This window comes from Jaculus jaculus, chromosome 10 (genome assembly GCF_020740685.1).
Source record: "Jaculus jaculus isolate mJacJac1 chromosome 10, mJacJac1.mat.Y.cur, whole genome shotgun sequence".
NCBI classification, from domain to species: domain Eukaryota; kingdom Metazoa; phylum Chordata; class Mammalia; order Rodentia; family Dipodidae; genus Jaculus; species Jaculus jaculus.
In genome coordinates, this window is record NC_059111.1 from 62,717,459 (window position 1) to 62,741,473 (window position 24,015).

The 24,015-nt window shown below is 37.6% G+C and overlaps 1 protein-coding gene across 1 annotated transcript in view; it reads right to left on the bottom strand.

Annotated features, from left to right (window-relative positions):
* Positions 1-3,186: 3,186 nt before the first annotated feature.
* The window catches only part of Calcr (calcitonin receptor), a 43,526-nt gene continuing 22,697 nt past the window's right edge, over positions 3,187-24,015 (bottom strand). The window contains exons 7-12 of the mRNA XM_004656223.3: positions 14,141-14,294; positions 10,387-10,447; positions 10,204-10,270; positions 8,816-9,034; positions 7,338-7,379; positions 3,187-3,516 (exon numbers count right to left, since the gene is read on the bottom strand). Of these exons, the coding sequence (XP_004656280.1) occupies positions 3,280-3,516; positions 7,338-7,379; positions 8,816-9,034; positions 10,204-10,270; positions 10,387-10,447; positions 14,141-14,294 (780 nt within the window). The 3' untranslated portion in view covers positions 3,187-3,279. The remainder of the gene's footprint in view (positions 3,517-7,337; positions 7,380-8,815; positions 9,035-10,203; positions 10,271-10,386; positions 10,448-14,140; positions 14,295-24,015) is intronic.

A 24,015-nucleotide genomic window follows, 5' to 3' on the forward strand; every position in this document is an offset into this window, starting at 1 on the left:
TTCCAATGCATGTTTTTCTTTGTTTCCAGCTATTGTTTTCCATACTCTTCTGCTCTAAACTCATTAAGTATCCAATAGAGTTTCTGAGTATATCTGATTGCTCATCTAAATATGGCTTTTAGGCCTTCATTTTTTTTTATCTTAAATCCTAAAGCATTAAGTCCTGTGATAAGCAGTGAGTTATAGTATGACCAATGGAAAACCCGTTATCTTAGACTTTGTTACCTAACACATAGTCCAGATAAAACTTGGTGCAAATATTGTTCTGAGAAGGCTTCTTATGACTGGAAGTTTTTAACCTAGTATGAACGAGGAGTGAGGCTCACATGCAGTCACCACCTTCAGCAACATGTACCATTTTGTTTTTCAACTCCAAAGAAAGTGGTTTAGTTTTCTCACTTGGAGGGTTTTGATTTTTGGACACTGACTCAGAGAAGAAGCAATCACCACTGCAAAGAAACCTTTCCTTGATAACTACTATTAGTAAACATTAGTCTTATAGCAGTATGGAAGGTGTATGAAACATCTATGGAACCAATGAGTGATGAATGAATGAATGAGAAATGTCATAACTTCATGACAAGGAGCATTTTTATCATGTCTTTTCTAACATCTTTACCAACTTTAGGAATCATGATGTTTATTTGTATCCCAAGACCTATTGCAGATTACTTTGTAGTAGGGAATCACAGGAGGTGAGCAGGTATTTGTATGCAACTGACTTGAGGAATCAGATTTTATGGTATGATGGAAATTTGTGTTCTTCAAGGCAGATACTCTCCACAACATTCAATGGAAGGTGCAACTTCGAGGTATCCTTTTTGAAAACATCCCCCAGATCTCATGAGGCAACAACTGTGATGCTACCACATAATGTGAATCACCTTCAAATTGCTCCTTTCCTCACTTATTCATCCATCACAGTTCTCACTTTATTCTCATTTTTTCATTTCATGCTTTGCAGATATGAAAATCTTTATAATTGTGGCCTTGCATTCTAGCAATAGTTGACTATTTGATTTCTTTCAGCCTTTGTCTTTCTCCCCAAGTATATTGAAAACCCAATTATGACAACTTAAGGAGATGTTGGATAGGTAATCTGTTCCCTCCAAAAAATAAAAAAAAAAAAAAAACCAAGAAACAAACAAAAGGATTTATACTCCCTTGCCGTGGGTTTTTTGCTATATTTCCCTCATGTACACACTTGTACACTGGCGGTTATGGGTGGCTTCATATTAGTAAAGTTATGAGTGTTATGTCACTCCCTAGGTTTATAGTTACATGTAAGAGTCAAGGTGCTTACAATGAAAAGATGAGGAAGTTGACACACACACAAATATATATACAAACATGTGTGTGTGTGTGTGTGTGTGTGTGTGTGTGTGTGTACCCATTGTTTCTAACCTCCACTTTTGGAGTCTATTTTCCCTTCCCACAGTATACAAATAAGACTGGATGTTGGCAACTCATGGGTGAAATGAAGAGAGCATGGAATGAGCAGACGACAAGATGAATGGATGAGAGATGAAAAAATATATTTTTTAGAAAAATAGACAAATATACATCTTTTTGCTTTCAATATGCTCTGTATTAATTTATACATATACATAGCAGAAGCATTTCACACAATTTTGGCACTATGTGCAATACTATAATAAGCTATTTTGATTTTATCAGCCCCTACTATATTAGCACAATAACATCTAAAATATTTTAGCAATATATTATCACATTTGTACTAGAGCTGCCAGAATACTCTGTTTTCCATGTTTGTAAACAAAAATAGGAACATTGCCACATAACACTGTGATTGGAAAAATACCTTCATCTCAATTCCTCCCTTACATTTGGTAAAGGAGACTTAAACTACGTTAGTATCCAAAATACATTCTCACAGGGGAAATATAATTTTCTCTGGGTGCACTAAATATGTAACCATACAAAATCAATTTATTTTCTTTCCACCACTAAATCACTTCTGAAAGGCAGTGGCATAAGATGACACAGAAGAGACTTGAAGTTTGGAGAGTTGCAGTGTAGCTCCTCATTCAGCATACAAATTAAACAATGGTAGCTCTAATTACTGTTGCAAATTTACAAATTAATTTCTGGTGCTAGTAATAATACTGACTTATTTAGCAAATTTTTGAAGTTTCTCATATTGGGACACAAAGAGAAAAATGGAGATACAATAATGAGGAAGGTACATTAGATTTTCTTCTTATTTTGCTGATAGCAGCAAACAAGAGATCAACTACAAAGTGATTTGTAATTAGCTACTCTGCAGAATGGACTTATATGGAACCTTTTAATTACCAGTCGTAAACAAATGTCTCTTTTACTGCTAGATAGCACCCAAGGGCAAGAGGTGAGCTGCTTTATAAACCTTGGAGTGATTTACTTTATAAATCATGGAGTTTAATAAAATGGAAAACTCTCTTTCCAGAGTGTTCTCTCCCACTAAAGATTATATTTTTTGGCAGTTTTATTTTGTGTGAAAAATTTGGTGATGGATTCCTCCCAATTTGTGAATGTCAGCAAACAATACATATTCAATATTAAGACCAATTCCTTACAGTAGTCAGGGCCTGCCCAATGGACAGGATTATCCAAAAGCTAAATGAAAATGTAACTGTTCTAAAAAACTGACTTTCAATTTCTTTTTCATTCAAAGTATTAAATCTTCCTGCCTAATGCAGGGTTATTTTCCTACATTCCTAGTCATCCTTCAGTTTAAGAGCCACATTGACTTGCAGAGGTCATGTGATTTGCGTGGTTTACATTGTATGGATGGTAAATTGTGTAACATCATAATAGACTGAAATAAAAAACTTAAAAAATCAGATCCATAGCCAAATACAGAAATAGTCCAATTCAAAATCTAGAGTTAAAATTAAAAATATTGACAGTGGTTTTAATTTTTCAAAGGTATAAATGGCTCAAGATTAACAAGGAGCACCCTGTATCTGAACTTATTCAATTCCGTTGCGTTTTTTTCCTTGGATACTTCGCTTGCATCACTAGGATATTTGTATCTCAGTCCTGGATGAATGATGGAGTTCACAGGTTGCAGTGGGAGACTCCATTCCTAGACTGTCTCCCAAAGCAATAGTACCAAGAATAACTCTCTTCAGATTCACTATGGACAAATTCACTTAATAATTCTTCACAAATGATATGCTCAGCTCCTGGGAGGGTGAGGATCACTTTAAATGCATGGTCGGATCTTCCCCCAGGGAATGAAGGCTCAGTGATCACAATGCTGGGTTTGCTTCACACTCAAGCGGATGATTCTTGCTCAACGGTGTTCAAAGGGATGATTTCAGCACCCTCCAGAACTTGGTTGTTGGCCCTTGGTGGTTCCCGATGGCAGATGTAAACCGGTAAGTCGATGTCGCCAGCCTCAGCCGAGGCAGTAGCAGCCGGAGAAGCCTGAGGAGCAGTGCGGTTGGTCAGGGCGGTTCCCCAGTGCTGGAGCTTAAATTGAGTCCACTGGCGCTTCAGAGTGGTTTGCACCTAGCAGGAAAAAAAACAGAAACATTTCACAGGACTGTCGGTGGTGACCAGAGCAAGGTCCTGAGTGTGGCCCTTGCCATTTATTTGAGGTTAAAGGTCAAGTTGTAGATCTAATCTAAAGAGCTGGGTTTATGTTGCACCTAAGGAACAAACTGCCAGAAAAAAAATTAGAATTTAGAATTTCAAGGTAAATCATGGAACTAATTGATCATGGATATTTTGTCCACTTTATATTCATATGTATGTGAAAGAAGATATAATAAGAGAAAGAACTATTGATAGCAGAAAACTATATACATCATTAAGGCTGGATGTTTCTATAGTAAATATGCCCTGCTTCCCAGCCCCTGTATATGGTAGGGTCACGATCTCTTCTGGTAATTATTAGTATTTGTTACATAATTTTAAAGCTTTTTAGGAGACGGCAAAGCTAAATAATTCTGTGAAAAGCAAGTCAAGAGGACAGGAAACTTAGAGCTGGGGAAGCTCACTGCACACAGCAGAGTACCTGGAAGGCTCATGGTGGTGAAGCAGACATTAGAATAATCTAGCAATCTGATAATCTGGAATGCTAGCCTTTCCCAACAAACCCCTGATAAGTGCTTAGGCATATAGCACTTTAGATGTAATTATATTTACAGGGACGAAGACAAAATTTTAAGTGTGAGGCAGTGGTGAGGGGTGCCATGCAACAGAAGTCTGCACCTACATAACCCATACACAAAGTCAACTACCACGGATTGATATTCACATGGGCCATATTCCAAACACTGAGTTTGAACTGATGTACTTAAACCTCATAAGCCTTCTTTTAGAAGGCACCTTTTTAAATCTTTACAGAGAAAAGGGATGAGAAGATGCCATGTGTTCACAGTAAAAGAGCTAGAATGTGGTACAAAGTCACATGTGAAACTTAATTTTAGTTGTAATTTAGAAGCCAGCAAATGTCCAGTGGAGGAACTTGGAAAGACATTGGTTCTGTATCTTTGTGTAGCAATGTCCATAGACAAATGGAACTGAGTTTTCATGGATTCAGCATCTCATGAACCAAGCCTGTCCTCATAGCTAAAGATTTCACAGATTTTTAATGGCAACAAAGATTGACAGATTCAAATGTAGAATAAAGTTTTTTAAGTGCCCAGCAAGAAAAAAAGTCCCTTTGCAATCCTGAGGAGAAGAGGAGAGAGTATAGGTATAGAGACACAAATGACTTTACATTTCCTCTTTATGGTGTAGTAATGGGAAAATGGGGAAAAGCAAGAACCTAAAGGACCAATTACTTTCTTAGGAAGACCCTACTATAGCACCTCTCAAAGGAAGATAAGTTACCACACATAAAGATTTTGCTTTCTCACATTCCAGTTTGTAGCCTTTAAGTCAGGTCCTTCTGATGGATCCTTCTTTGATCTACAAACTACTTTATCCACATCTCATGAATAATCACAATGCACATGAAAAGACGAGAAACTCTGTGTTATCTATACCAACCCCAAGCTACTCCTTGTTGACAAATGGTGTGGTTTTCATAGTCGCAGTCATCTTTCTGAGGTCCCTTAAGTACCACGTAAATTGCTGACATATTTGAATAACTGATGTCCACATACTTAGAAGAATTATTGCACAAAATGCTTGATACATAAGTATATTTATGGGTATTACTTGATTCCTATCACTTGAACTCTCCAAAGTCTTTGTCTGCTTCTAGTTTACCCATAGAGCCTACAGATGATCTTGTCTATGATGGCAATCACTGGTGATATACTGATAATGAATCAAAGTTAGAATTTGAATTTCACCATTGTGCTGCTGACAAATTAGATGCCCAATCACACTAAAACTCCATATTTAGCAAGCCAAAGACCTTCTCTAGTTCCGTCTTAGAAAGAGCTAGGAGAAACTGCCCACATGTGTGAGTACCCTGCCTGTGTTTAATGTGGTAAAGTGATGGGTATTCAGAATGTCCACGTGAGACTCAGCTGTCTGACCTCCATGAGGCTGTGACAGTACACTTGCCAATTTCTACATTAGTAGAAATATCACACTTGTACCTTCTTCCAATCACAGGATCTTAATGAAAATGGAAATGGTTTTTTATTTCCCAAACCAGAGCTAGCCAGGCGTGGTCATACACGCCTTTAATCCCAGCACTCAGGGGGCAGAGGTAGGAGGATTGCTGTGAGTTTAAGGCCACCCTGAGACTACATAGTGAATTCCAGGTCAGCCTGGGCTAGAGTGAAACCCTACTTCCAAAAATGGAAAACACAAACAAACAAACAAAGAAAACAAAGCTAAAGTACTCAAATGAACTCAAGCCATGTATTTCATTTGTTGTGAGGATCCTTGAGTTGACTTTTGAGGTCTGACACTTGCAATGATAGAATAGTGTTGTGGCATTTTTACAAGTGCATGTAATTATCCTGTTTTTTAAGGCTTACCCCTCTGGAGTCTTATTTTTACATTAGCCTTATTATGATTTTGTTGATGAAAATCTTATTTTGCACAGCACCTAAAATAACTCAAAAGTTAAGGGCTTCACTCACAAAATATTCATGGTGTGGTATTCTACATGTGATGATGTAAGCCTTATTCACTTAGTTTTTATAGCCAAAGAAAATATATGGTGGGTAGAGTATAAATGCTAGAAACAAAAGGATGTTTCATTTCTATCATAGACCCTTGACAATAGTGAATGCACAAAATACATTTTTGTCATATGAAGGAAGGAGCTGTATGAAAGAATAAGAAGTCCTAATGAAAAGGAAAAACAAAACCTTTTCTATGTTGGATTTGGAGATGGGAATCAGGTCATAGGATTGGCAAATATTTTAGGAACTTACTGGATATTATATAACAAAGAAATGAAGAATAAAAGTGCATTTGGTATCAATATATAATGATTGGAAAATTGTTTCTGATTACTAATATGTTATGTTAAGATATGTTGGTATATTAACAGACTTCAATTTGTCTCATGTAGAATTATTCTTATTAGGATTTTATTTAAAATAATTAAAAAACAGTTGTTTTAAAAACTATGTGGACCTTGAGAAAATATACTCCAAATTTTCTAAGCTCTAAGGAGTAATCACATATATAGATAATTCAATTGAAATTTTATTGGGATACAGCTCTTGCCACATGTTCATTTGTGACATTGGCCAAGTCACAATTTTGTAGAGCTTAGACTTCTCATTTAAAAAATAAGGAAACCTTATAATCTATTCTTTGAAATCTTAAAGGTTCATTAAAAGAATTTTGGGGGCCACAGCACTCTCCACTAATGTTTTATAAATTGAGCTCCCAGCAAGATTTTGTTAGGAGAAAGGGTAATCTGACTAAATCCCCAGAGAGCACTGGCTCTATAGGTCTCTAATGTATAATGATTCAAGCTTCCAGGTTATACTTTTTATGTTTGAAAATACTTTTGAGTCTTAGCTTTAGGGTGACTTTCAAGATATTGGATAGGCACCCTGACAGAAGCACCAAGCACTGGAAAATAGGACAGTTGAACTAGTACAAAATGACTGGATTTTGGCTTTTCCCTAGCTAGTGTGTGTGTCTTACAAAAGGACTGCTCAATACTCGTTTTCTATGGGAACACAGGATAGCTTTTAGGTGGTGGCCAGCTCAGGATGCAGACCAGAGAAATGAGAATGTAGTGGCTTGCTTGGATTCAATGTACAGTGGTATGACATCTCCATCATTGAGACTCATGTTATGATGTCAATGGTAGATATGTGTATGGAGGTTCTTTAAAAACTGTATAGTGCTGGCTTTACATGAATGAGTGATAATGTTACATGAAATACATGCATATGTACCTCATTGTTGCAGAAGCAGTAGATAGTCGCCACGAAGAATCCCTAGAAATAGAAGAAAAATACAATTAAAGTTTTGCTTGTGTGTATTATGCTGTTTTATGAATCACATATTTTGAGTGACTAGAGAGGAACATTTCAGTATTACTATAGCATGTTAAGGTTTGATGAAGCAAAAGGGCATCAAAAGAATAACCAGACGGGCTGGAGAGATGGCTTAGCAGATAAGTGCTTGCCAAAGGACCCCGGTTCGAGGCTCGATTCTGCAGGACCCACGTTAGCCAGATGTACAAAGCGGCGCACACGTCTGGAGTTTGTTTGCAGTGGCTGGAAACCCTGGCATGCCCATTCTCTCTCCCTCCCTCTCTCTCTCTCTCTCTCTCTCTCTCTCTCTCTCTCTCTATGCCTCTTTCTCTCTGTGTCACTCTCAAATAAATAAATAAATAAATAAATAAATGAACAAAAAATTAAAAAAAAATAACCAGTCATACTTAATGTTACATTATGAAAAGATTTCCATTAGAAACATGCTTTTCTGCTAGAAACATAGTTCAGTGGTACAACACCTGCCTACCATGCATGAAGCTGTGGATTTTAATCTCTAGCACCAAAAACAATTTCATTCTGTATTTTACCAGTAGCCAAATATATGTTCCTAGTTAGCACTACTGTTCAAATCCCAGGTTCATCTTTATAGTGAAATCATGGGCTAGGTTAACCTTAGGGGTCACAGTTACTCAGAACATTTCATGTGCCCAACTTTTAATTATGGCCCAAATTATAGCTTATGTTATTTAAATCATAGTCAAACTTCCTTTCTAATCCACTTAATTTTGGCTTCCTTTTCACATTAAGCCTTGCCAGTGAAAAAAATAAACTAATTTGAAATTTGTAATTGATTAAGAAAACCTGTGGCTTGAGAGTGTGGTCAAATCTTCCCTGTCTGTGAAGCCTGTCATACCTTATCCTACTCTCACAATACTTAGCAGTGACCTTCAGTGGAGCTAGGACCTGGATCAAAGCTTTGGAGTGAATGGAGGCAGAGCAGCCCTTCTCCTCCAGTTTTACAGCCCAGACATCCCTAGTAGCTCATTCCATTTCCTCCTATATGAGAGACCCAAGCACAATTTTGCTTTATATTCCCTGAACTGTCATGAATGGATTCCTGACAAATAGAGGGTGGCAGTTCAGGAGTCATGGGCAGCTCTGTGCAAGTAAATTACCTCATTATTTCAAAGTTATTTGCCTATGAAATGGATCTCTGACAAGTACTTTATGTGTAAGTAGCTGCCTGGGTGGGGCTAGTAGAGGGTCCTTGGTCAGAAAAACAGCAGTTGTCTTGAAAAAGTGATAGTCTTCCCATTTTGATTGGGCTGTGAATTGAAAGCTGTGAGTTTTGAGATTTAATATCATGGCTTTAGCATCAGATAGACTCACTTGCTGAATAAGCCAGCAAGTAAACACATGCTTGGTTTCTTTACCTGGAAATGAATCAGAGAGTGCATGAGGTAATCATATATCTTCCCAAGTATCTTGTTGGAGGGCCTCCAGGGAAAGACGACAAACTGGATCCCCAGCAGGGGCACTAGAACCATGGTGGCCTTCACAGCCTTCAGGTACATGTGTGATTCAGCCTCATGGGTTTCTCTCATCTTGGTCACAAGCACCCGGACAATGTTGAGCAGAAAGAAGAAGTTGACCTGCGAAGATGGGAGATCATGAGGAAATCATGCAGTGATTTAACATGTAGCATGATTTCTACTAGACCAATTGACACAACGACAAAAGAACTCTGTAAATAAAAAAGGGACCTGCATTCTTCTGATTCACAAGTTACTTTTGGATGTGAAGGTTAGTTTTGAAAACGGAAGGGTTTTTTATACAATTTAATTGACAATTATATTTAATTGCACAGAATGTTTTTTTTCTATCTGGAATAAAAATGGCCATTGGTCAAAAGAAAGTAAAAACATTTTTAATAATACTTGAGACATGGTGTAGTGTGTTGTAGTCTTGAAAATGGGCTAGTCAGTATGTCATTGCTTTGAAGAATGGTAACAGAAAATTAAATTACACTGTTGTGATAGTTAATTTTGATTGTGAACTTGATAGGATTTAGAAGCACCTAGGAGACATACATGTGAGTATGTCTATGATGATATTTCAATACAGGTTTGATGTGAAAAGACATGCTGTGAATGTGGGTGACAGCAGCCCCTGGGCTGTGGTTCTGGGCTGAATGAACAGGAGAAAGCGCATTGAGCGCCAGCAGTCATCTCTGCTTCCTGACTGCAGAGGTGGTGTCGCAGGTGCTTCGTGCTCCTGTCATCACATTCTCACTACCATGTAAGAATGTTCGCACAAAACGTGACCCAAACTAAACTCTTCTGTCCTAAGTTTTTTTTTGTTGTTGTTAGGTATTTGTCATAGCAATGATAAGAATAATATATACATGGAGAGGCCAAAAAATGCAGACAGCAGTCCACTGTAATTGCTAATGGATGCTTCCTAGTGGAGAAGTTCAATGTGGGCATGCAGGATTTGAAGATGTTTAAATTTTGCTCACTATTAGCTGAACAAACCACTATCTTTGAGGTTCATAGGAAAGAAAATAAATATTAAAGCTGATAATATAATATTGTTAGTATGTAGCAAACCAATAAGCTATGGAAATCTTAAGAAAATATACTACACAGTTGTTATATAAAAGACCTTTTCTGAAGAATGCAATTGTTTTTCATAAAGATATAATGCCATTAAACTAGCTTTACTTTGAAGTTATAATACATGTGATATGTAGAAAAATACTCACACACATCCCAACAAAGCAGCAATACTGCTAATAATAAATTCTAAAAGCTATTTTTACCACTAAAGCCGCCATGACAGGTCCGTGGATGATGTAAAGCAGATGGGTTTCCACACTCAGCCAGCAGCTAGAAAAGAAGGGCAAGGAACACATCAATACAAATGCATCTTTACTTATGAATGTATGAATACTAATGTATCTATAATTATGAATTCATTAGCTTAAAATCGTCATAATACTTACTTGTCATCGTAGTAAAGAGCCCGAGTAATGGCATGGATGACGGTGGGCACCAATGGGAACCCTAAAAACATGTGAACAGTGCAAATCAAACTTGGTTCCAGGGTCATAAGCTATAACTAAATCTGCATGGAAAATGGGAACATATTTGTAAAGAGAGTGGTAAATTTAATGTTTCTGTCATGATAGTCCCTTGATGTTTGTATCTTTGGTTAAGCCAGGTAAAAATGCCCCTGGTTAGAACAGCATGTGCTTTCAGAGGGTTTTGTTAAGAGCATCCAGAAAACTAAAAATCTTTCATGAATTACCCATGTAGTGTAGTAGGTACAGGTAGGTTCTAAGGTGCATTGTGACTCACTAACATTGTTTTGTCTTTAATGATATTTTTATGGATACTGTGAACAGAAACAAGGAAGTCTTCCATTGTTTGTGAAGTAGGCTCTCTCAGGTAAGAGTGATGCTGGGTCACCCTGAAGGGATGTAACCTGAGGTAATGAGTTAAGCAATATTATCATGACCATCATACTATTGCTCCTTAAAGCCTTTCTTGATGCTCACATGATTTCTTTTGGATGTTGATAATTTGGTCTGTTTGCTTCATGTATGTTGATCCTGTTTTCTTTTAGTATAAGTGCTTCAGACAAGCCAGTGTATTCCCTCCAATCCAAGTTCTGGCTACAGCTTATGTTGGCAGGTTATCACCTTTTTGCCCTGACTAAATTCAAAGTACTAGTAAAACAACCATATCTCTGAAAAATATAGAAAATACCAATGGAACCTCCAAATGTCAACTTTTAAAAATAATTTTTTTTCTATAAATATTTTTGGAAGTTGTAATATTCCTTGAAAAATATTCTCTTTTTACTAAGAAGTACCTAGTGAAATAGAATACTGCTTGATTTGATGATTGAAACATCTGTAGAAAAAGGTGTGTTATTATCAACAGGTTAAGTAATGAGTCTCAGGAGAGAGTTAAAAGAACACACTTTAAATTTAAGTTATATGTTAAAAAAAAGAATGTCTTAAAATACTGAGTCTTCAGCAAAGAATAACTTCAGTTCCTAAACCCATTAAAGATATAATTCAATATGAGTACTGACTGTTTAGCTTGAAATAATGTTAGGTCTGGCTATTTATACAAAATATAATTGTGTTATTTTGGTAGTTCGAACATACCATTTCTTCATTTGGGTTCAGCAATAAAAACTTATTTTCTGGGTTTATTCTGTAATATACATATTAGAATAAGACAGCAAAAGAGGCATATGGAAATTGGAATTTACCTTCTTACCTAACAGAATAGTAAGTGTGTTTCCTTGTTAGTTTACAGGGATATAGTTTTTTAGTCTTAATTTTATTTGTTTTCACAGACAATGCTTATCTAAAGCTCTAAGAGAAGATTGTTATTTTAATTTTTAAAACTTTTTTTGTTTATTTATTTGAGAGTGACAGAGAGAGAAAGAGGGGAAGAGAGAGAGAGAGAGAGAGGAGAGAGAGAGAGAAAGAGGGAGAGGGAGAGGGAGAGGGAGGGAGAGAATGAGCATGTCAGGGCCTCCAGCCACTGCAAACGAACTCCAGACGCATGCACTCCCTTGTGCATCTGGCTAACGTGGGTCCTGGGGAACCGAGCCTTGAACTGGGGTCCTTAGGCTTCACAGGCAAGTGCTTAACCGCTAAGCCATCTCTCCAGCCCAAGATTGTTATTTTAAAAATGTATCATTTTAACTATCATTCAGTTTGGCCCTGGCATTTAGTTTTGGCATTGTGAGTTTTTAATAGTAATGAGTGTGGTGGAATTTTAGACTGTGTGCATGTGTATGTTTGTGTGTGTGTACATGTACACACATGTGTATATAAAAATGGAGAAAAACCTAACTCTAGCATGCTAAGCTAAAAACTTGGTTGCTTTTCTATCTTTCCAAACATCTATCTTATAGATGAGCAAATCTTTCTCATTCTTCTGTTTTTTTTTTAATTTATTTTTTGTTTGTTTTTTGAGGTAGGGTCTCATTCTAGCCCAGGCTGACCTGGAACTCACTATGTAGTCTTAGGGTGGCCTCAAACTCATGGTGGTCCACCTACCTCTGCCGCCCAAGTGCTGGGATTAAAGGCATGCACCACCATGCCCGGAACTTTCTTTTGTTTTAAGTTTCATTCTATTGTGGTCAGAACACTAAATGTGACATCTACTCTCAGCATATTTTCATGTGTAAAACATCATGTTATTAATTAGAGATACAATGCTTATATCAGATGTTTAGTACATTTCATTTTGCATCACTGAAACTTTACACTGCTTATTAGTTATGACTCTATTTAGGTCATTCTAATGTAGTTTGCAATGTTTTCCAATTAAGAAAGGTTAAAGCATCACATAAACATTTTACTTATTATCATAACTTCCTTTTTGATATAGGAGAGCAACTTGTTACTTTCTTTCAGTTTTATGGTTTATATGTGTTAAGCCAATGTCTTTACTGAGCTGTACACAGAAATGCCAATGAGTTTTAAAACAAATTCATAAGGCACCAGCTTGGGAAGAACAACAGAAATTGCTCCTTCCAGGGTGTCTCATCTCAGCTGCATGTCACTGGCAAGAATAAATTTATAGCCACTATATTCTCATGGAAAATTCTCTGAGCATGGCAGAGAGATAGTTTTTAAGAGTCCAAACTGGTACAAGGAAAATGCCATAAATTGTATGTCAATATGGAGAACTAAATTACCTCTGAAATAAGTGTGTGTGTGTGTTTACATGTGTGTGCATGCAGTGGACCTGAAGTAAGTTTTCCTTTTTTTTAGGTCTTAAATTGGAAGGTGTTTGGGCCATGGCCAATTATTACCACTGTGATGATCAGAGCTTTTATTGTGGGGATTGAAATGTATCTAGTTGGTTCCTATATGATAAGCTTTATAAACCTAGAAATAATTGAGAAGGTAATCAGAGGCTGAGAAGGCCAGGAAAAGAAAGGCCAAGTCTCTTTCTTATAGAAGGCTGGTGATAGAAGAAAAAAATAACTATAGTAAAAGACCATTTTATTATTCTGTTCTATGGACAGGAAAGAGTAGGCTGACCAATTACATGATGTGGAATGAGCAGGGTCATCATAAGGTTGATTTCTAACCTGAGATGCTGAAGGACATAGATGCTGTTGCACCTCTTACAAGAGTAGCTTACACGTTCAGTTTGTATACTAAAAAAGACTCCTCTCCCATTTTAGCTCGGGATAGTTGACATATCCCCTGACACATTTGCACAAAGTGACAATATGCTTTTCCACTTCCTTAGCCATAAGCCATTGAACCAGGGTAGACCATCTGCCTTTAGTTGGAACAATAAGAATCTCTGTGTGCAAGAATAGAAAAAAAAAATGTGATCTTGAGATGCTTTGGAGCAGGGTGGAAAGAACAGGTATGTGATCTATAGAGAAAGAGAAAGATTAAAGCATATGTTCAGAGAAAAGCAAGCACAAAGACAAAGGGAAAGGGCTCATTGCTGTATGGCCCCAGGTTCTTGAAGATACCATACCATACCCTTCCTTCTTGTGACCTCCGACTTCATCATAGCTTGACTGTCATTCTTTTTAATCAATAAGAGAAGCTCTTTCAAAGACTGAACTCCTGCAGATGCCTTTGTTCCATCATGCCTTGAAACCCAGGCTGCTGACCCTACTTGTTGAAAACAAGGCTAGAAAAAGATTGTAAATATACAAATACAGGTGAATATGGTCAAAATTCAGCTGTAGGAAATACTTACCCCAGCCAAGAAAGTAATAATAGCGCAGACGTTGCTCCTCAGTAAACACAGACACCACAATGAGTGTATGCAGATAGATCCCCTCGCAGAGCATCCAGAAGTAATTGCAGGCCATCATGTACTGGTGGAAGAAGTGCAGAATCTTGCAGCTTACCTGTTACGAAGAAATGAAGCTACTCAATGGGCCATATTGGTGAAGATGTGGCAGTGAAGGGAGTAAATGCAGATATGAGTCAACATATCTTCATTCAGCTCGCAAGAGTCACCCCGAGCATGGCAGCATGGGCTCTCCACAAACCAAAGCGATAGGGTATATAGGTCACAGGTCAACACGCGCTATCCACAAGCCAAAGCCACGGGGTTACAGGTATGATATGGAAATAGACACTCAGGACAATGAAAGAAAAGCCATAAAATATTCTTTTCTCCATCAAATGCTGAGAACTTACCTACATTAGACAGGTTCATTTTTCCTGCAAGGTATCTGAAACTAATTAAGTTTTTAAAGCATCCAACAATTATCCATATCACTTCTTTAACCTCCCTTCCCTACCCCCAACAATGGCCCATGAGACAAATGATCTAGATTTTTTGTTTTTTGTTTTTTTGTTTTTCGAGGTAGGGTCTCACTCTAGCCCAGACTGACCTGGAATTCACTATGTTGTCTCAGGGTGGCCTTGAACTCCTTGAAATCCCAAGTGCTGGGATTAAAGGCATGCACCACCACATCCGGCTCGATCTAGATATTTTTAATACTGCTTCTGATTGATCTCTTAGTAATGTGTTCTTAGCAATCAAGAGGTAAGGACCAGGGGATGAATTCTCATGTATGGACCTAGGGCCCAGGTTGCTCCTAAGGAGACAGCATTGCATTCTGTTTTAGGACTCACATGTCTATCAGTCCTGCTCTGGCAAACAGATTGGGACTGCATCCTCACTGACTTCTCAAAGTAGAGTTAAATTAGCCCCATATTGCTGTCTTCATAGAAAAGTCATTAACTTCCTAACAGAATGCCTTAAATTACTTTATATTCACTCTGGAGTAGGGATTTTTAGGCTTGGTACCATTGGCATTTTGGGCTAGATAATTTGTTGTTGTGAGGGGGCTGTCCTGAGCATTGTTGAGAGTTTAGCAGCAGTAGTACTAGATGCCAATAGAATCCCCTATCACTCATGACAATGAAAAATGTTTCCAGAAATTGCCAAATGACCTCTTAGGAACAAAATGTCCCTGGGGTTATCTAGCTGTGATTAGCTCTCAACAACCACCACAGTGTCAATAAAACCGAGCACTGAAAACCTTAGGTAATAAGGAGTGGTTATTTGTCTGATGATTATTTTACCAAATGCTCTGTTTATGTATGTCCTCCTTGGTATGGCTTTGAGTCTGGCTGGATTTGTATTCCTTTTTTATAAAGCAGTGTAGCCATGAAGCGGCTTTCATTCTAGCAGCACCTTACTAGTCTTAAATTTGTATTTAATACATATGAGTAGCAATTCATTTGCTGGGAACCTGATCTACTGGACAAACAAGTATTTTTTTTTAATTAAAAACTGAAAACAATTTCATGTGTGTGCAAGGGCTCCAGGACCTCTTGACACTTGTATCATGCTTTTCTTTTTTTAAAGTTGAGAAGAAATTTAATTTATTTATGAGGGGGGTTGGAGGGGAGAAAGAGAGAGAGAGAGAGAGAGAGAGAGAGAGAGAGAGAGAGAGAGAGGGAATGGGCATGCCAGGGCTTCTAGCCATTGCAAAAAAACTCTAGACGCCATGTGCTATCTTGTGCATCTGGCTAATGTGAAGGCTGGGGAATAGAACCTGGGTCCTTAGGCTTTGCCACTAAGCAATCTCTTCAGCCCAATGCTTGTAGTACTTTTTGCATATGGGTTACAAGGATGGCTTGGGCATTGAACCCTGGGAAGGCAGGCTTTGCAAGCAAGTGCCTATCACCACTGATCCATCTTCCCAGGAACATGAGCTCTCATGTTCTTCTCCTCCTTTGAGGATTTATAAGAGAAAGCCAGAAAGGCCCATGGGAAGTGGTTATATTTTCAAAGGTAGAGTCAACCTCAGATTCTGAGCAATATGCAGCAGCCGTATTGATAATTCAAAAACATCAGACAATTTAAAGTAATTTCTGTTTGGCTTGGGGAAGAACTGACATGTTGCTCCTGCATCGCTGCCCTCCTGATAATCTTCCTGAACAGAGTAATCTGATTTAATACTCTATCTGTACTCTGGGATACTTGATATAGCTACAAGATATATTCTGTTAGGGATGATTTAAAGACCCAGCCCCCTTTTCTACTTCAAAATGGCAGCTAAAGCTCATGCAAAAGCTATGCTTGCACTTCTGTGTGCAACTCACAGCTACATCTAAGGGTTCCAAAGATCATGTTCAATGCTTGTGAGCAAGTGAGTCTCTTTCCACTAGAAAGACAGATACAGAATTCAACAAATATAGTCATGTACAATGACTTCTAAAGAAGGTGAATTTTTCTAACCAATTTCCAATGTTAAAAATTACTTTACAATTACTTTCTCATTGCAAAGCCTACAGGATGAAGTGAGTGTAACTAGTGAGGTTGGTGTTATGAGTAGTGAATACTCAACTCAATACTGGCCATTAGCAAGATCAGCAGACTCTGCCAAAACGGAACCTGTTATCCAGCACTGGTGTCAGGCACTCTGCTCATCTGACTTCTGCATTGTGCAGGGCTACAATCCAGACTATCTTATAGTAAAAGAGGTGACTGACAAATTATTTTTCCATTTCTTATGAAAATACTGAAGCAGGGTCTGGAGAGATGGCTTAGTGGTTAAAGCATTTGCCTGCAAAACCAAAGGATCCTGGTTCAATTCTCCAGGACTCATGTAAGCCAGATGCACAAGGGGATCATGCATCTGGAGTTCATTTGCAGTAGCTGAAGGCCCTGGCATGCCCATTCTCTCCCTCTCTCTCAAATAAAAAAAATATTTTATTTATTTTTATTTTATTTATTTATTTATTTGAGAGCGACAGACACAGAGAGAAAGACAGATAGAGGGAGAGAGAGGGAATGGGCGTGCCAGGGCTTCCAGCCTCTGCAAACGAACTCCAGATGCGTGCACCCCCTTGTGCATCTGGCTAACGTGGGACCTGGGGAACCGAGCCTTGAACTGGGGTCCTTAGGCTTCACAGGCAAGCGCTTAACCGCTAAGCCATCTCTCCAGCCCATAAAAAAAATATTTTTTTTAAAAAAGAAAATACTGAAGCAAAGTGGGAAGCTGCAATGTCTCTTTAGTTACTGAGAAACAAATAACTTAGAAACTTAGGACAAAAAAACAGGATATCATGTTTGTAGAAACATTAATAATTCAAAAACCACAAACCTTGTATGAATGGTCTATATAGCATAACTCCATAATGCCTTTCATTGAATCCAAGTTGCCTATTTTGTTTCTGCCACATCTTGTTTTACAACAGAAATAAACTTTGCTGAGTGAGCATCAGAGAGTCAGCATATTGACATTTTCTCATCAGTATATTTTAGCACACAAAGTATGTTGTCAGATTTACTTTACCAGAAGCAGAATCAGTAATTCAATTTTAAACATTTTATTTGGTGGAAAAGATTCTTTTTTTTTTTTAAAAAAAATGTTTACTATTTATTTGACAGTGACAGACAGAGAAAGAGGCAGAGAGAGAGAGAGAGAGAGAGAGAACAGGTGCACCAGGGCCTCCAGCCACTGCAAATGAACTCCAGACACATGAACCCCCTTGTGCATCTGGCTAACATGGTTCCTGGGGAATCGAGCCTCAAACCAGGGTCCTTAGGCTTCACAGGCAAGCGCTTAACCGCTAAGCCATCTCTCCAGCCCAAAAGATTATTTTTATAGACTTTACATATAGCAAAGATCTGTCTATGGTCTATGTTGATTACATTTTCTTGTTAATTTTTAATTAAATTTTGTTTAATCTGCATTCCATATTGAGTGAACACACAATTGCCATTGCATCTATGTCTGATGAGCTTTTATGCTTTTGCTGACTTCTCCACCTGTATTTTTAGGACTTGCATCCAGTAATGTGTATACAGAAGGTGAAGAGTAGATGCTTATTTAGGTTAATGAATATGGCTTTTGGTAGGGTTTATATTGTCACTCAATGAAAATATTTCAACTCCTATGAACACCATTTCATCTAGAATCCAAACAGGAACTGCTTATTCAACATTTGACAAATTCCAGGGTCTTTAAAAATTTTAAATCCAATAACATTGTAGTTCTTGCAAATGTTTATAGAGATCTGGACATATCTGAAGAGGTTGCTGACGTCAATAGGAAACTTACAATATTGGGCTAAACTCCTAAACTATGATTTCATATTAGTTGCATCTTGAGTCCTTGTCAAGTCTTTGCAAGTGACAATCAAGGGGACTTTTGAAGGTGGAAGTCCATACAGAATACTAAATTCTGCTACTTATCCCTTGTGTTTTTGGTAGAGTGGCTGTTTGTCTTTACACCAGTGGTCTTCAAATTAGCATGCATATATATCACTGGGTGTGGTGGTTTGATTCAGGTGTCCCCCACAAATTTAGGTGTTCTGAATGCTCCATTCCCAGCTGATGGAGATTTGGGAATTAACACCTCCTGGAGGCAGTGTATTGTTGGGGGCAGGCTATGGGTGTTAAAACCAACTTCCTCTTGCCAGTGTTTGGCACACCCTCCTGTTGCTGTTGTACACCTGATGTTGGTCAGGAAGTGATGCCTACCCTCTGCTCGTGCCATTGTTTTCCCCTGCCATCATGGAGCTTCCCTTCGAGTCTACAAGCCAAAATAACCCCCGCCCCCATTTTTTTCCCCACAAGCAGCTCTTGGTTGGGTGATTTCTGCCAGCAATGCAAATCTGTCTGCAACACTGGGGTTATGCAAAAACTTTGCTACAGTGCTGGAGAGATGGCTTAGTGGTTAAGGCACTTGCCTACAAAACCTAAGGACCCAAGCTTGATTCTCAGGTCCCACGTAAGCCACAAGATGACACATGCATCTGGAGTTCATTTACAATGGCTAAAGGCCCTGGTGTGCCAATTATCTCTCTTTATTATCTCTCTCTCTCCCCCACCCCTGTCTCTAATAAATAAAAGTAAAAACTTTTAAAGAAAAGTGTAAAAAGAAACACTTTCCTATATTTTACTAAGGTTTGTTACTCACAAAAGGTGTAAAACTACAGACTTTCATGATTAATAATAGTATCCTAAACCTAACTTAGAGAGTTCTAGTTTTCTCTGCTGATACATATATCTGTTACAGTAAATAAATTTGTTATGGGGTATTCTACTTTGGTGGCATATTCTGAAATTAGAGTATGGGCAGTAGGAATAATGACAATTTTCATTTCTGCCTTTTGTTTAGGATTTCTTTGTTTTTATTCATTTATAACCTTCATTATGGTTAAAATAGCTGTTTTATAATTTCTGTCTAATAATTTTAATATTCAGATTGTCATGGTCTACAGAAATATAATTTTCTTTCTTACTGTAGCTCAGGCTCTTATAAAGCTCAGGGAAATCCTCCTGCCTTAGTTCCTGGAGTGTTGTGATTATAAGTGTGAGTTACCATACCTGACTACATTTTCACTTGACAACTTGTAATTCTTTTTTCATATTTCTGCATGCCAGGTAATTTTAAATTATAATTCTAAATACTATAAGTGTTGAGATGCTGGCAGATGTGTATTCTCTTACATTCCTCTGAAGGTTTCTTATTTTCGCTTACTTTAATAGGCATGTAAGTACACCCAAAGTGCAAACTTCCCATAATATTAGTACCTTAAATCTAAATTCAGTCATTTGGGGCTTGGATGATACTCTTGGATTCTTTCAAACATACAGAGTTATGGAGTCAACCTAAAACTAAATATAAGAATATATACAGATTTGAAGTTCCCCTGCTTTTTGAGTCAACATTCTTTACTATGGGGAGCTTTAGTTATCCTAATAAGTCTAATACTATGCCAAATGGAAGCTACTCAATTGACACCATTTTGTCTTATTAGTTTTAGATCCTGAACAATCTATAATGTATAATCTGTAACAAAGTGAGAATTGTTAATGTTGAGCTAAGCATAAATCAAATTTTATAGAAACAAGTTTTTCCTACAAAATTAGTTTTGATATGTAAGTAAACACCAAAGAATACCCCATGCTATTACTACATCCTGATATTATTCTCCCTAAATTGCTCCCAGCAAAGCCATTATATACTTTCAATTCCAATCTATCTTTCCATAGGCCATTGAAATAGGAATTCCAATGTTATTTGACCTTTCAGTGACCTTTCATATCACAAACTCGGTCTGTCAGTCACCCCCCTGACGTCCCTATGCTCTTTGAGCACCAGCTTCCTGTGGCTGGGTAGGTGGAGCCTTTTCCACCTCAATCTTCCTGTGACTGCCTAAGATAAAACTCTTATAGGTTGGTGTCTCAAACATTCTAAAAAAATGAGGGTTAGAAGAAACTCATTCTGACTTTTTTAAAGATGGGACTCATTTGACATGTTATAAAGAAATTGTGATGATTGTTTCGGATTTTCAGGTACATTATGTTAAGCTTCTCAGTAAAATCCAATCTTCTGGTATTGCCCCTCTTAGACCCAGACACAAAGTTCAGAGAGACATTTCTTTCTAGAAAAATGACAAGTTTTCCAGCAGCTTTCTTTAGATGCACCAAGAATAATGCCTGTAATTCTACCTCCTGACTCTAGACCATGATAGATACTGATTGAACAATACTGAATGAACAGATAGAACAAGGAAATGAAAATTTGGCTATTATGGAAACAACATGCTCAAATGACAATGGGCAATCTCACGTCACTCAGTAAACTGATCATCTGTTCATCCCTTATTTATGCCACATGTTGTTTTGAATTTAACTTAAGAAAACACAAAAATACAGGGACATGAAGGAGTCAGATTCTTGTCTGAGGTCACCAGGAGGGAGTATACCTAACTGAGCGCTTCTGAGGGAAGAAAGAGGCCAGTATGATGAAGACCATAGGCCCAGATGTTCACCACTGAGTACACTCTGTTTTATTTTCTCCCCTCACAACAAAATAAAAACCGTTGCACTACAGGAATAGTGCAAAAACATGTAGGATAAGGTGACTTTTTATTCAAATAACTTTTTCTAGTATGTTCTTTTTTTTTTTCTTGGATCGAAAAATCTTTGTGCCTTTTGACTATTGAGAATTAGGCCAAACTGAAAAAACATAACTTATTTCTTTAGCTCTAGCCCAGGCTCTGACCTGGAATTCACTATGTAATCTCAGAGTGGCCTTGAGCTCACAGAGATCCTCTTACCTCTGTCTCCCTAGTGCTGGGATTGCAGGTATGCATCATCATACCTGGTTCACTTCTCTGCCTTTAAGTTTACTAAAGAGAGAAAATGCCACTGAAAATAAAATATTCTCTTTTTCTTTAAATGATGAACCTGCTTGACTCACAGGTAGAAAACAGGAGTATTGATGGATATGCTTTTCTTCAATGTAGGACTATGGTTCTAGTTTTCATGTTATATGTATAATATATATGATAAGCATGTAATATATAATATACACAATAAGTACTTATAGACCGATAATGTCAGGTAAAATTCATTTTCTATTTCTCCTTTCTTATCTCTACTTATCTTATCTCTACTTTACTTGGCTAGGGAGAACCTAGATATAATGCTTTCTAGATTGTCAATTTCTAGATTGTCAACGTATCAAGAAAGATGAAATATTTCAAGTTGTTCATTTAAAGTAATTTTAAATACATCATTCTGCATATGGCCTTTTGTTTTTAATTTTAAAAAGCCTTATTTTATAAAATAGGTAAAATATATAAATCTCAACTATGTGGTTGCAAGACATAAGAAGATGCTTCTGTGTAAAGTTTGGGTCATCCCTAGAGGCTTGAGGGGAGCCATAGATTGATATTTTCCCATCATAGTGTGAATTCAGTTTAGCCTTAGGATGAAAATGAGTTTTGAGTGACCATTCAGCGCTTGAGTGATTGGATGAAATTCATTGTTCAAAGTGCTTTATTATTTTTCCCCCTAGGAAATTTGTGCTTATATACTAAAATTTATAAAGCTTGTTAAGTTAAACATGTACTGATTGGATGATTCAGGATTTTTTATTTTTATGTCATGAAGATCAACTTATTCCTTTTCCTTAGTGTGTGTAGGAGACTCAACTTTACTCCTGTATACCATCAGAAGACTTTTCTGTTAATTTTTCTGCCCCCCCAAACTCTCACTGAGAAAAATAGCATCACAATGGCAAAACTAGGTAATAGACACATGCTTTCTTTTACCTTGGTATAAATTCTAGGCAATAGAAGAGCCATAAGGTAGATCTGGTCTTACTTGGTGGCTAAGAGTGGCCTGTTTGCTGTGGCTGGAAAAATACCTTGGTACATCTATCCATGAACAATACTATGAAAGTGAAAATATCCAGAAAAGATAATTAATGAGCATACTAAAAGTAATTAATAGAGCAAGATATTGGTTGGAAAAGTGAAGCATGTATAAATAGGGACTTAGTGACAAAGTGGGAGCTAACAGGACCCTTGTGAGCAACTGCTTACAATAGAATACCACAGGGAATTCTACAAGCTTTATATATTGGAATTTCAGAACAACTTATTAAAACAAAGCAGAGTGATTTTGTTATTTTTGTTTGATGGATAAGAAGCACCTGAAGTAGTGTCTATAATTTAGTAGTGCTGTGGTAGAAGCCTGTATTTTTAGACTATTTCAAGATCTCACAGTGGGCGACAGTTCCTCTTTACTAACCATTGGCATGAACTGGGGAGAATTTCAAAATACAGATGGGAGGAAGTCAACTTGTGAAGTTATAGTACTTCAGGATTTGAACACCAATTCCAGTTCCTAGCCTTCTCTCTACACACAGAAACGTTCTGTCTTCCTACACTCAATGAGAGTGAAAAGCCCAAAATCTGACTGTGTTGACAGATGCCTAGTAGCTGCTTCTACTTCTGATCTAAGCTGTAGTGAGCATGTCCAACTACAAAAAGCCATTGTAATGTCTGAGCCCGTTTCCTTGAGCACATACCTTCCTGAGGAAATAAAAGGTAATCAAGAATACCATCTGATATAGAGAAAAGATGGGCTTGAGTGAGCTAGGTATGCCTTAATCCTGTCAGCATATGAACAATATGAGGAGACACTGGCCTTCACTGAGCTGTCAATTCCTAAGTCTAAAAATGAGGTAATATCTATCCACTTCTCACTAGGATGTAGTGAGAATCAAATTAAATGAGGTTAACTTCATTTCAATCAGTTGGCATTATAAAAGAAAATTCCTCAAGGAAAACCCAACTGGTTTTATTATTCTTCAGGTTAGGCAAGACTGTCTCCAGGAGTAGATGCTATGGTTTTAAAAGGTGAATCATAATGCCTCTCTGGATATATTTATACTGCAAAAATTATTAATACCGTGGATCCTTTAGAAGCCAAATTATGCTGCTTTCCCATGCTATGCCACTGTTATGCAGGATGCATGCTCTGGGCAGATTTCACGCATTTTTGTCACTGGGTTGGCAGAACTGTCAAATGCCAGATTTGAAAGATGAGGTTATGTACAGATGCTTGCATAACATAGTTAAACAGAACAACAGTTATTAAAACATCCCCTGGCCATCCCTGCATGCTAGACAGCTTTTGCTTCTGCTTCCAGATGCCCTTAGCACCCCATTCCCTCTGCCCTCACATCAGAGAAACAGCCCTATGTGTGTCCACCAAGTCTTCTTTCCTCTCCAGGTTTTGGACTTGGCTCAGTTAAATTGGAACACTTAGCAGAAATTGGGAGATGAGAATGAGTGAAC